At 42.0% G+C, this 13,377-nt stretch overlaps 1 protein-coding gene across 1 annotated transcript in view; it reads right to left on the minus strand.

Moving 5' to 3' along the window:
* The window catches only part of TPH2 (tryptophan hydroxylase 2), a 51,270-nt gene extending 38,354 nt beyond the window's left edge, over positions 1 to 12,916 (minus strand). Inside the window, exons 1-5 of the mRNA XM_063324010.1 lie at positions 12,812 to 12,916; positions 9,391 to 9,543; positions 6,761 to 6,944; positions 6,554 to 6,654; positions 3,377 to 3,444 (exon numbers count right to left, since the gene is read on the minus strand). Coding sequence (XP_063180080.1) covers positions 3,377 to 3,444; positions 6,554 to 6,654; positions 6,761 to 6,944; positions 9,391 to 9,543; positions 12,812 to 12,916 — 611 coding nt within the window. The remainder of the gene's footprint in view (positions 1 to 3,376; positions 3,445 to 6,553; positions 6,655 to 6,760; positions 6,945 to 9,390; positions 9,544 to 12,811) is intronic.
* Between the last annotated feature and the right edge of the window lie 461 nt (positions 12,917 to 13,377).

Raw genomic sequence — 13,377 nt, forward strand, 5'->3', positions numbered from 1 at the left:
AAGGATGTGAAGCTTGTTCACTGCTCGCTAAAAGGTTTATAACTTAGTTATTGTTTCAATTAATTCATTAGCACCGAAGTAAGGTTCACCGAACATTAATTCCTTAATAGGATTTATGCCTAGGAGGGCTGATCTTATTTCCAGCTGATCATGATACTGCTTGCTTTATTGAAAGGATCAAGGCAGCCAGACTTGAGGGAGGACCTATGCCTTTCTCAGCTCTGCAAATCTCATTTTTCTCACCCTCTTACTTCAACAAGCAAGACTCACACCTTGTGCTAAAACTTTTCCATAAATCCTGGGAATGGCCAGCCTGCACAGCCAGTTTTCTTGTGGCTGAGTAAGATGATTCTACAAGTTAACCTATCCTGATTTTTTATTTTCCCTTATTAAAATAGGGTCTTTCCATTTTGCTATGGTCATGAGCTATCAACTCATATTATAAATTCCCTCTTAAACCTTGTATTTTTCCTCCAGATTTAATTTTCTCAACACTTTTGCAATCCCTTATCAGTCTCAAAGGACTAATTAGCAAGATTAACACATTTTCCCTATCTTTACGATAGAAGCTAAGTGAAGGAGGGAGGAATATTTTTCTTTGGTCAATTTATTTCACACAGCTGATTTTCACTGCTGTGCTCTACTAACATATCTTTCCCTTTAACATTCAGCACCAGCAAATATTTGCTCCTCCAAGTTCACTTCTTAGTCTTTTTTTTTTTCCTCTCTCTCTCTCTCCACTGCAGAGGCCTCTTTTTGTTCAAGCAAAGCAGAACACCTACCACTACAGAACAGCAGTAATTTGTACAGGAAATGCTGATCCAGAGTTTTCAACTCAACAATTTTTTTTTTTTTACAGAGCCAATTCCTCGCAGCCAATTCTTTGCAGACAAATTTCTTTGTTATTTTTTTAAGGAAACATGTATGGGTGGGTTCTGGTTGTGGGTTTGGTTTTGCGTTTTGTTTTTTTTTTTACACTGGAAAATGAAAAGTAGAAATGCATCAAGCCTCGGGAAATGATTAGGAAGGTCACTTACCTGGAAGACACTGAGAGGTTCAAGGCAATGTTCTGAATTTATCCCTGAGGGAAGCAGTCCTTACAACAGACCTGCTCTTTTTGCGTAAATAAGCAAATAGTCACTAGACCACAGAAGAGGTTGTGATGAGGCATGTAGCGTTGAGACATCTATATTAATTCTGAGCTCCCCAGCATGGGTAGCAGAAGCAGCTTAGCTATAGCAGCACGGAGTTCTCCCTGAGCTGATTTGCCTTTCCTCAGCGTGGCATAGGCTGAGTTGCAGGATGCTGAGGGTAAGCATCTGCCTGGGCTGTCTCTACAAGCGTGCCCGGAGACAGACTGACTGTACAGCCCAGTAGATATGGCACACCCCTGAGGTTAAGATAACCACTGCAGGAGACCTGAGAGTATGAACAAGATTTTGCCACACCTTAGGTAACTGCCCTAATCACTGGCCTCCCAGCCGTTTTGTGATCCCTAGCTACAAATACGCCAAGCATCTTGTTTTCCTTCCACTGATAATAATAGGAAGACTTTGAAGCTTTTAAAAGGTTTGAAAAGATCAGCGGGATGAAGGAATACCTCTGAGCAGTTTTGCTGAAGATCTGAACCCCAAATAACCTCTGAGTTGTTTGATTTTTGTAACGTGCCTGCAGAAATGGTTCTTGAGCCTTCAAAATCTAAAGAAGGAAAAGATCTTTGCTTTCCTTTATCTATTTTTCTGGGAATATGCAGGATTACTCTACGTGATTTTTGTGAAAAGACATTTCTCACTGCTTTCAGGGTGAAAGAAAAACCCTTTGTAGCAGAAGACCAACCACTGCTAGTGAGCCAGCGGCATGATCTTTCCAGCACTTAAGCAGCTGAGAGGGAGAAGGGAGGAAGATATTTCCAGCAACTTAGCAGCTGTGAAATGCACGGCACTACTGCCACCATCATGGGTAAATGGACAACTATCTGACTTACTGAAAGAGTTCTAGGAGTACACACAGTCTGCCCTCATCCACAGGTACCTGCTTGACATTTCGCATTACAATAAATGCTAGGCAAGAAGCACTAACTCTAGTGCAAGCACTAGACTGAAAAGAAGATAATAAATCAATCACCTCTAAACAAACAAAAAAACCTGTCTCATTTTGCATTTGAAAGCTGGCTAAACTTAGGACTTACCTGGTCAGCCTAGGAAGCTTCTCTACCAACCAGTACCCTGCCCCCAGCAGGCAGCAGCTCAGTGTGCTGGATGAACATCATGACCACCCAGCTAAACAAATGTCACCGTGGGTAGAAAAAAGGGGAACCAACACTAGCACTTACACATTTACTAGGTTGGTAATAGCTTAACGAAAGGAATGGGACAAAAGTAAAGAAGAAATACGATCAGGATTATATGGTCACAAAGCAGAGTTAATCCTCCTGTCCCCCCAGCCTTCTGCAGCCTGTATACCAGCCTTATATTAAGAACAAAAAAAACAGAACTGAAAAGCCTTCAAAAATCTATTTTTGAATTGCTTCCTGACAGGATGTACCTTCTACAAAGGGAGAAAAAAAATTGTTGTGTTTTATATTCTTTAAACAATGTAAGTAGAAATCTCAAAGGAGAAAAATGAAAAACCTGAAAATGGAAAAGAACATGAAATTAGTATGTTCTTTCCCTTGAGAATGAGGGCTTAGGCCTGTTGCAAATAAAACCCAGAGTAGGATTAAAATTAGTTGAATGCTTCTGTGACAAGAAAATTGCAACACGGTAGGTATTTGTAGGTAGCACAGAAAGTTTTCTATCTTCCAGGGATGGTAGCAAATTGAAAATACTGTCTTGACATGGGTGGAAAAAAAAAAAATCAAAAATGAGAAACCACATGCAGTGTACTTGTGCACAGGCACCAGCTCCACCAACTACAGAGAAATCTACTGACTGAATTCGGAGATATTTAGAGCTGTGTTGGCAAAACTGATAAACGGCATTTTGCAGTGTCCAGTATAGTAAGCACAAAAAAAGAAAATAATTCCGGTTTTTAGTGAGCTCGTCCAGCTACGTAGGGATGCTAATTATGTGCGATTCAGTAGTACATCAGTTTGTCATTAAGACATGCAAGCATTTGTAAGAGTTTCTTAAGTTTAAGTAGCTATGAATGAAACGTTGAAGAGAGAGTACTTACCTTTCAATTGCTTTACTTGCCTGTACCTGTACCGAAAATGTAACGGGATTTCAAGCATCAGGTTTGTCATTTATAGCCTACACTAAACTAGTCAAAGTTTAAAGGATGACTTTGTCTACTGTTAAACTTCATCCTACAGAATTAAGTAGAGCATGAATTCTAACTAGTCAGCAGCACGGGGAAGAATTATGCCAGTACTTACTATTTATAGCTCATAGCAACATCCACAAAGTACTTTCTTCTCTGTCGATAGACATTGTCTTTAAATCCCTTAAGCAAGGAAGAAGAGAGTAGTTTACAATATGTACAGAAAATCAGCTTAAGAATTACAAAATAAATCATTAAAGTGTTTATTTAGTACCTAATTATATTGTATTTTGATTAACACTATCTACTGGACTGCAAGAGAAGATAGAGATTTCTTCTTTTTTTTTCCCCACCAAAGTCCCACAGGAGCTTTTTCAAGACAGGTTTGTGCCTAGGTACAGTCATTCATCCAAGATGGTGAAAAAGGGAAACTTTTTCCTTGTCATTTCATCTGAATGGAGATCTACACACAGGCACAAAGCAGAATAATTTACCTATCCTTAATACATCTTTCTTCACTAGAAGAATCAAGCGTCCAGAGTTCATACAAAGCTCATTTTGAAGACGCTACTTCAGCATATGCCATCTTAACCAAAACATTAGGGACGGCGCCATCAGCCTCCACCAGCAAATACGCATATTGCTCCAATCTGAGTTACAGAGGATGAGCTCTACCTCGTGGGCTACAGCAGGCTCATACCTTTTCCATATTAAGCACACAAGAGCTGTGTAACACATACACACCAACCAGTTACAGCCCTTTGAGTTACTCAAAACTAAAACAAGATCTCTTCTATACCTATAAAAGATGTAGAAACCTCAGGTTTTGGACTACGAAGAGAGTTATCTATTTTCAAAGCAGAACAGCTAGCCTCTTGAAGATGAAAAAGGGTGAAGAGTTATCTACGTTCCTCAGCTAGTAACCCAGAAAGTGCATTTAAGTTTCCCCTAGTCAGAGCTGAAAAGTAAAATGCATTTTTTCCTTACTGCTCACATACACAAACACAAATCACTGAAGGGAATGAAATGATAATGTCGTTTGATTTGAAATACTTGTATGAGCTTCCAGAAAACTCAGAAGGCATTTTACTGCCCCATAACCACAACTGCGCTGCTGGGGCAGAGTAAGGGAGGATGTCAGAGGACTGCAGAAGATCTTCAAGCCTCCACTCCTACACAGAAAAGCTTTTTTTGACTGGCAAAAAGTTGCTGTAATTGGGGGAGCCTCCTTGCCTGCTTAATAACTTTTGATGTAAGCATTGAGTTACTCAGCTGCAGACTGTTCAAGAGCTGAAAAGCGATGGAAGACAGGACAGGGGATTTAAAAGCCTGTCACGTGTAGTGAAACTGAGACTGAAACCATTAGCCAGTATGGAGTGGTTAGAGCTATGCTGCTGAAGTGGTGCTATACTGGTTCCGTAATAGGGTAATTCTCTTTGGTCCTCTGACACCTACACGTCACCGCTAAGAAACTGGGCAGGCACCAGAAGTGGCCTTTGAAAGGCCAGTCACAGATTTTACTTTTTTTTTTTTTCCCCCATCTCTAATACCTAGCATGCTGCATAGGCTAACAAATGGTGTGTAAATTATGTTTATAAGAGTTCCCCCAAGTGTAAAATATATATTCATATAATGCAAATGTCTTTTTTCATTGTCTGTAAAACTGAAGACAGATTTTCAGCAGAGCACTCAAGTATTTAATGAAGGCACCAGATCAGAACATAAAACAGTATCAAATGGCCTGGCACAGTCATCAACTCAAGGCCAGAATGAGTTGCCACTACAGCCTCTGTTTGAACCAAATTACTGTTAGTGGTTGAAGGTAATCAACGGGCTTTTCCATTCTGAGAAAATGTGAGGTAAATCCTAGTTTGTCATCATGAAGTGCATGGCAGAAACCAGGATGCAAGAACATGCTCCCCAACTGCGGGTCCAGAGCATGGGAAGGGCTCACACGTGGTAGAGATGGCTGGGAACCAAGCGAGGCCATGATGATTATTGTGGGTGATGTGCAGCCAGGTGACACCAGAGACAGGGAAGTGGGGCTGCCAGGGGACATCGTGATGATGTGCGTTTGCTCGTGTGCACAGGCCTGAGGGTCTGTGCCTGAGCCCCCACCACGGCACGGCCACGGTAGGAGCTGTGGAGCAGACAGGACAGAAGGCAGCAGTCTGAGTGCCATTTCTGCACTGACATAGAGCCCCAAACCCAGGGCCACCAGGAGTACATGCCCCTCCTCAGCCAAGGCAGTCACCAGGGAAGAGTCTGTACAAGCACCACAGTACCTGTGCAGATGCACGCTATACAGATGCGTCACTAGAAAGTCCCCTACACCAAACGGATCTTTTCGCAGTCGCTTACAAGCTCTTCAGGGCCATTTTTCACCATCTTGGACAATACCAACAAAAATGTGTGTGACAAAAAAAAAAAAAGGAGACTACTGCCTACAGCTAGAGTTTAATATGATTCTATTAGAAGACAGTCTTATGGTCAGATATCTTAGTTCAATACCTGCTTCCTTTCAGCTAGAAGTTTTCTAAACACCTGTTTAATCCAGCCTATTTTACGAATGAATACAACAAGCTACCACCAGTATCTTTCAGCCAAGTGGTCCAAAGATAGAATCTTGGATTTTTAACAAGTGGAAGTGTTGTAACACAAATGCTCGCGATCATCTGCCATCTAAAGATTCAGAGGGTAAGTATCTATGGACATCAGCCAAAACGAATAAAACAATAACAGATATATTTTTCTGCCTTTTGCACTGAGCATTTGGCACTACTGCAGATACAGCTTGTGTGAAATGCAGACTTGTCTCCTGTCACCAAAGTCAGGAAACAATGTGAGACACCTTCCCATCTGCTGCATTCATGCAAAAACAGGAACATGTTGCTCTGTTTTAATTTGCAATTATCCCTTGAGTAGCCTTTCCTCTCTGACACCTAGGTTAATATCACTTCTTACCTAAGAGTTGTGACAGAACTGAAGGTCTCTTTGATCTAACCTCTGACAGCTTCTATCAACTAGTTAATTAAAAAAATAAATAAATGAAAGCATTACAAAAGGGACATAGCTGTTCGAGAGTGAATAAGTTTTCTGGAGGACCTCCCTTTTGGGTGTCCTACTGCAGAGAAGGAAAATTAATTCACTGAAAACATTGCAGAGAACTAAATCCCCTTCTGAAAACCATATGCTCAAAAACGTACTCAGAATCGTCAGTCAACAAGCTTTTTATTTGACTGGCAAATAACCTGAACAAATTATCTACAATATGATTTTATGTTACACTTACAGGGTGATCTGCATCCAGCTCCGATCCATACATCAAAACTCTCTGTGAGCATTTGTCTAATTCAGATATCTTCCTGGGGAACCAAGGGACACAGTCAAGATCTGTAGAAGAGAGAATGTGAGTTGAGCATAGCGGAGTGTAAGACTATGGAGATACCTGTGCAAAACTTTTCTGTGTCTAAACCATGCAATATAAAAGCAGCCTTGCCTTCTTCATCAGTCCAGATGTTTTCTGGTGGATTGAGAGATACAATATTAGTTTGAAACTTGAGCAACTGGATTAGTTCATTAAATTCTTTCTTACTGCAGTCACAGTCCACAAAAATTTCTACCTCCGAGCTCCTTCTCTTCGATTTTCGTGATTCAATATGAACCATACTGACATGTTTCTCCTGTGGAAAGATGAAATAGCGTATGAATGCAGACATACCAGCTAAAAGGGGAATATTGATGGCATGTTCCTCAGAAAAGTTTTTCCCAGTGATTAAAAGGTGTTTTTATTCAAAGTACTCACTTTGGACCTACATAACTGGTTAGTGATGCTTAAACAATAATAAAGACCAAAAAAAAAATCTGTATACAGAATGTAAAAATAATGCTATTGTGTTTAATGAGGAAAGTTAGCTAATGATTTAATTTTATCTAAAAAGCAATCTTTTATAAAGGACAATATTACTTTATAGCTTTTAAAAAGAAAAATAATTTAATGCAATTGTATATTTACCTTTATTAAACATTAAATGCAATTTTATTAGGCACTGTGCACAATAATACTGTTAATTTAACTGGATTTGAGTGTGTTTACTTAGGCGCTATTAAACGTGTACTACTTCAGCATCTCTCATGAACACAAGGGTGAAAACATTTTTAAGGATAACTGCGTATCCATCCTCATCCATCCTTCTTGCAATAATTATGAATTACCTGCAGTGGTGATAGTAATAAAATTAAAATCTAATTCAATTTATTCTCTATTATGATGTCCCCATCAAAACTAAACACGAGTGTGTGGACAGTTCTCGCATTAAAATTTTCCTATGGGGTGTCTCTCCCACCACAACTACTGGTCTGCCAAGGGTGTCGTACAATGACAGACAACCGTAACGTGTTAGGGCTGACCTGATCTAGTGTTGTGATTAAGGAGGTTGAACTAGATGATTACTTTCAACCAATATTTCTATTGACCCTTTGATTTTTCCTTTTTTTTTTTTTGCCAGACACAAACTATCTGTTACTTTTCAGAACTATCCGTTCACTTACTCAGTGAAGCCAATAAAATATTTTTTGACTTCCAAATGGGGAGGACTCTGCACTGGTACTTCCGCCTGCCTGACGTATTTTGCAGAAATGTCCATTTCGGGCGAAGGTCTCCTCTGGTACAGGCGACCAGTAGTCTCTACTTTGACCCCTCTGGATATATGGACATAATTCTTTAACTAGCGTGCCCCATAAGGTACGTATACAGTATATCTCCTTAGCTAACCCATTCACATAACAAATTCACAGAAGGAAAACCCTCCATCTGCTGAGGGTTTTGAATCTGCTATTTGTAAATTGGCAGATTACAAAGCCAAGCAGGATCATCTTGATGATCTACTGCTGAAAAACACAGGCCACAGGACTCCCCTGCATGTTTCCAGCTGACACGGAGCTACAAGTTTTAGGCATTCTCTTGGGAAGTCGGACAAGCAGCTTTGACCTACCCTGGGTTGAGAAAAGAACAAAACCCTGCGCTCCCCCTCACAGTACTGAAATTGTTGAGTGACTCCATGAATGGGGATGATATCTCTGCAACATCTTCCAGCCATGTTTTAAGAGACCAGAGTGAGTTGTATGCCCGTACAACAAGGCAAGTTGATGTGTAAATCCAGGATTTCAGGTATGAACCCATTCATTTAAGCCAGAGCTGCAGTTAGACACTTAATGCCCAGGGAGAGAAGCTGTATTGAAAACATGATTCCTGCAATTCCTATCAGCTTTCTGTCAAACACCCTGGTTCCTGGCAGCCTCCCTCCTGGGGGTCTAACTCACCCAAATCCCTTTTCCTTGGATGGGGAATCCAGGTATCTACGTCAGCTTTGGGAATCTGCTCCCAGAGCCAGCCCCTGTGAGTTAGGACTGGTAATGCCCAGTGCTCTCACACTTACACCCCTCTGATGGTTTGGCCTTAGAAGTAGATCCCAAGCAACTCCTAACTTTCTCTTCACTGCACTGCATAGACTGTACAACTTTTACCATGCTGCTCCTTAACCATCCTCAGACATGCCTCCAAGCCCTCTTCAATTTACTAATAAGGCAAGCAGACTATGTGCAGTACCAGTCGTCCGACCAAAAACCACTGACTGCATGGGAATCTACAGGGAACTGATACTTCACAATTCACGTTCTAGTTAGAAACATAAAGCCCTGACCCTGCGCACTTAAAGGTGCATTTAACTTCATGACCAAGCATTGTCCTGCAGCAAGGCTGCTGCCGCCACCACCACCTCATTGTATGTAATTTAGATTCTCAACTGCTCTCTGGAAGTGCCTCCTTTCACTGTGGCCTGTGCAGACAACTTCAAATCTAATTTACGGTGTTGAGAATCACATGTCGGTAATCTAAAGCAAATGGTGTGAACATCAGCATCACTGTCAAACTTTATTCCAGAAAACCCTTCACAAGCCCAAAATGCTTTGTTGAATGGTCCATAAAATTTTAAGTTACTTTTATTCAATTCTGCAGAGTGTAACTGCACTTTATTCCTTCCGCCACGGTCCATTAGATTTATACCAACAAACAGCCCGACCTCAGTAGCCTTTCTCAGCCCAGTCAGCGTAATGATTTGTAAGCTTTACCTGGAAGAGTCGGAGAGCTTTCACCAATCCACCAACTTCATTCTTCAAGGAAAACACCACAGCTGTCTTTCCACCTTCAGAAACAGATTCGCCTTTCCCATTTCCCTTATTCCCTTTCTTTTCCTCATTTTTCCCAGAACTTGATCTGTTTAGCTACAAGTGGACAAAGAACAGCATCATCTCAGATGCAAACAGGCATCTCCCAAAATTAAGTCCTTTTATGCAAAGAAAAATTTTTGTTAGAAAATAGCTGAATGGAACTCATCCAGACTTCAGTTAAAAGGTAAACGTTATTTACTTGAAACCAGAATCACAGATCAAAGGCAGCTGTTAGAGATGACTATGTAAGAGGCCAGTCCATAAAAAAAAAGGCTTAAGAAAAAGCATAGGAATGTCTGGAATACAAATACGACACTATTATTAGGGCAATGCTGTCATTAGTAACAAATACGGAGCAAACGGAGATAGTCCGAATTACTGCAAAGCTTGCAATGATGCTGTTCTAACCTGAATGTTGCTGCAACGTTGCACCGCAAAATCGTAGTGATGCTGTTCTAACCTGTAACAGCCAATTTATGACGATTTACAGTGGTCTATATTTTGTATTAACTATTAAACTTAAAACATAAACTTTTAAGTTCTCTGTTATAGTACAATTGATGTTGTTGTGTAACGTCATTTTTCCTGAGAAAACAAAACCTCTGTTGCTTACAAAAACAAGCACAGAAATACAAGGTTAGACTGTACCTCCAATAGAAGACAATCTGTCTGAGGAACTCAAGAAAATACAGAAAAATCACACCATCCTTAGCCACTCCTACATTCTTCTCTCAACTTGGGGGTCAAAGACTGCTTTACAGCTAGCAATTTTCCACAAACTACAATTTTATCAGTTTAAATCTTGTTGAGATGCCAACAGTACAGCCTTTATAGACAATTTTTCTAAGATTGACCATGATTTAAAAAAAAAAAAAAAAAAAGAAAAAAACCACCTGCATTTTTCAATACCCAGGTTGTGACTCCTGGAAAAATTAAATCTCCAGTGAAATGCTAACTGCTTTTTTACCATCTATAATGTAGTCACTAAAAAAATGTGAAACACAAATTAAGAATCATATACAACTATTCAATGTGGATTAAATTCTCCCTTGGTTAATTGTAAAGCAGCTTATGGACAGTCACTCAAAAATTAATGCAGTTTTTAAACAGGTCTCAACACTTGATGAAAGCCAAGTTAGATCTCTATTCTTATTTTTTCCTTACAGGTGAGTTATTCCACTCATATGTCCGTGGACCTGCAATGATGAACTTTAGCAAAGAGTCTCCCTGTGCTTCTAGAAGATTTTACAAGATTTTATCAAGTTCTTCGTGATGCAGGAAAAAATTACTAAGCGTCAGCCTGATTCCTTTTCCAACCAGATTATATAAAATGGTTTTCTTAAAAATTGATATCACTAATAGTTACAAAGTATTTGCATCACATCCATCTTAATATATCCACATGGTTCACGTCAAATTGGTTTACTTTTTTACCCAAACCTAGTCCACTCTGAAATATCTCCCTCTACTTAATAGGGAGCCCAAAGCTCTCAAGCCAGCTGTCCCTGGATCTTCTGAGATATTAAGGTACAAGAATGCACTAAATAAATTAAAAAGAGGGCTATTTACAATGCATAATCTTGCCAAAAACCACACTTTAAATGGCACAGGTTAAACCAGCCACCCTTAAACTAGTTACCAGACATGCTAAAAAGTCTCTGTGGTCTTTTCTCATAATTTATTAGACTACACAGAAACAATCTGGAAAAGCAATTACATTTGTAGAATGATATATGAAGGGTTTCAAACATGTTTATTTTTTAGTAATTGAGCTTATATGATTCTGCTCAAGAAGAAGGTCTCTTTTGTTTTAACTTCAATAATATTTGGGATTTGGCTGAGTCCTTTACACATACATCAAGCACACAACCTCGGCATGAAGTGACAAAGATGCTATTTTTATAGCATACATGATTTTTCACTGTATGCTGCTTTCTGGAAGCTAAGTACCAAGGATCGTGTAGTCAACTGAGTGTCTGAGAATCTCAGTACCATCAATCCCTCTGGGAAACGAAAGCACTTGCCACCTTCCAAGACTGTCACAGATCCCCTAATACTCTCAAGCGAGCATTACCTGAAGTGATGACTGAAAGCCTCTCTCAAGCATCTGAAAACTGGATTAGCTAATTGTTATGAGCCCAGCAAAAGAGGCTGTGATACTGCAAGAACTCAAATCTTATCAGCCATCCTCATTAGTACACCTCAAAATTAAATAGTGACTAAGTAGATCAACTTTTCTAATGAAAATTAATTATCTGGAGCAAACGCAAGTACTCAGGAATAGAAGTGATCTATAGCAGAACTCAGTGAAGAAAGTAACTCAAATATAAAGACAGTAGAACAAGTTTATCCTATTTAATTCAATATTTCCAATAGAAATAAAGCACATACAAATAGAGATACTGCACATTTTACTATAAAGACAATAGACCAGTTCGCAACTGGAACAAACTGGTGGAGTCTGTTAGTTCTACTCAAGTGATCTGAATCCTCATGCTCTCCAGAGCTGGCACAGAATTTTACAGGAGGTAAAGTCTTTATAATCCTAAATATTTCACATATTCAGAGCAGATTATATTATTAGTACCTATTAACATTCTTTATTCTTATTAAAGTAAACCTATCCAAATATATTTCCCCATAAGCATGTAGAATTTTATCCCGTGCCTGAAATCACCTGTTGCACCTGTATCGTCCCCTTACAGGGAACCATTCCTGCCTCCTGGCAGGGTTTCCAAGGGGGAAACTGCACATCCCCTACATGCTGCTCCCGGAGGCTCTCGCACCCCTGCAAGGCGGCAGAAGCCGGGAGACCTCAAATCCAGCAGCTCCCCGATGGAAGTGCCATAGGCACCAAGGCGATAGGAGGAAGTTGCGCATCGCCAAAAACGTTTTACACACCATGCCGAGAGGTTTGGAAGTGCCTTGGAAAGCAGCAGGTTCTGCTGACAGCAGCCCGGGAGCGGGCAGCCGGCAGGGCTCACCGCAGGCTTCCAAAACTCAAGCAGTTAAAACAACCTGCACTGGACCCTAATACTTTTATATTATTCCAATAGCAACATGGTTAATCTCTGTAGTAAGGCTCGTACTGTGAACGAAAACTTTTACTATTGTTTGAAGACAGACTTTTTTGAACGAGGACTAGTCAGAATGACCCTCGAACTGCCAAAAAAAAAAAAAAACAACCACCCACCCGGCCTTAAAACTGGGAGGAAGGGGGACGGCTGCTCGGCACCGGGACCCCCGGAGGGGGCCGGCGGAATCCGACCCCCGCCGGCAGCTCCCCCGGCGGAGAAGCCCTTCTCCCAGCCCCGCCACTTACGGTGAGGCTGCCGACGGCGGGGCGCTCCTCCGGCAGGGCCGAGTCCAGCGAGAAGCCCCTCCGCGCCCAGTACTTACTGGAGAACATCATCATGGCGGGCTGCATGGGGCCGGCCGGGCGGGGGGCAGCGCCGCGCTCTGCCCGCCTCGCCCCGCCGCGGCTCCTTTTATACGCCCCCGCGGAGACTGATGGAAACACGATTAGGAAACACCGTCTCCGGGTGACGAGAGCCGCCGGCAGATAGACGCCCACGGTCCCCGCTTACCTCAGCCGCCGGGGCGGGACGGGGAGCGGTGTCGCCGCGGGGGGCTGCCCAGACTCGCCGCCCCGGCCCCGGCGGGAGCCCCCCAGGGCCAGGACGGCGGCGGGCGCCCCCGGGGAGCCGTGCCGACCACAGGCCCGGTGGACCCCGCGGCTGGACGGCTTCTCCCCGCCCGCCCCGCGGCCGTCTTTGGGCGACGCCTTCGCCTTCACCTTCCCCTGACGCCGCCGCCCGCTGCGGGGCACGGCAGGGCCCGGGCGGCGGCGGCAGTGTCTCGGCCCGGCCGCCTGCCTCGGGCGGGGAA

Source organism: Chroicocephalus ridibundus, chromosome 1 (assembly GCF_963924245.1).
Source record: "Chroicocephalus ridibundus chromosome 1, bChrRid1.1, whole genome shotgun sequence".
Lineage (NCBI taxonomy): Eukaryota > Metazoa > Chordata > Aves > Charadriiformes > Laridae > Chroicocephalus > Chroicocephalus ridibundus.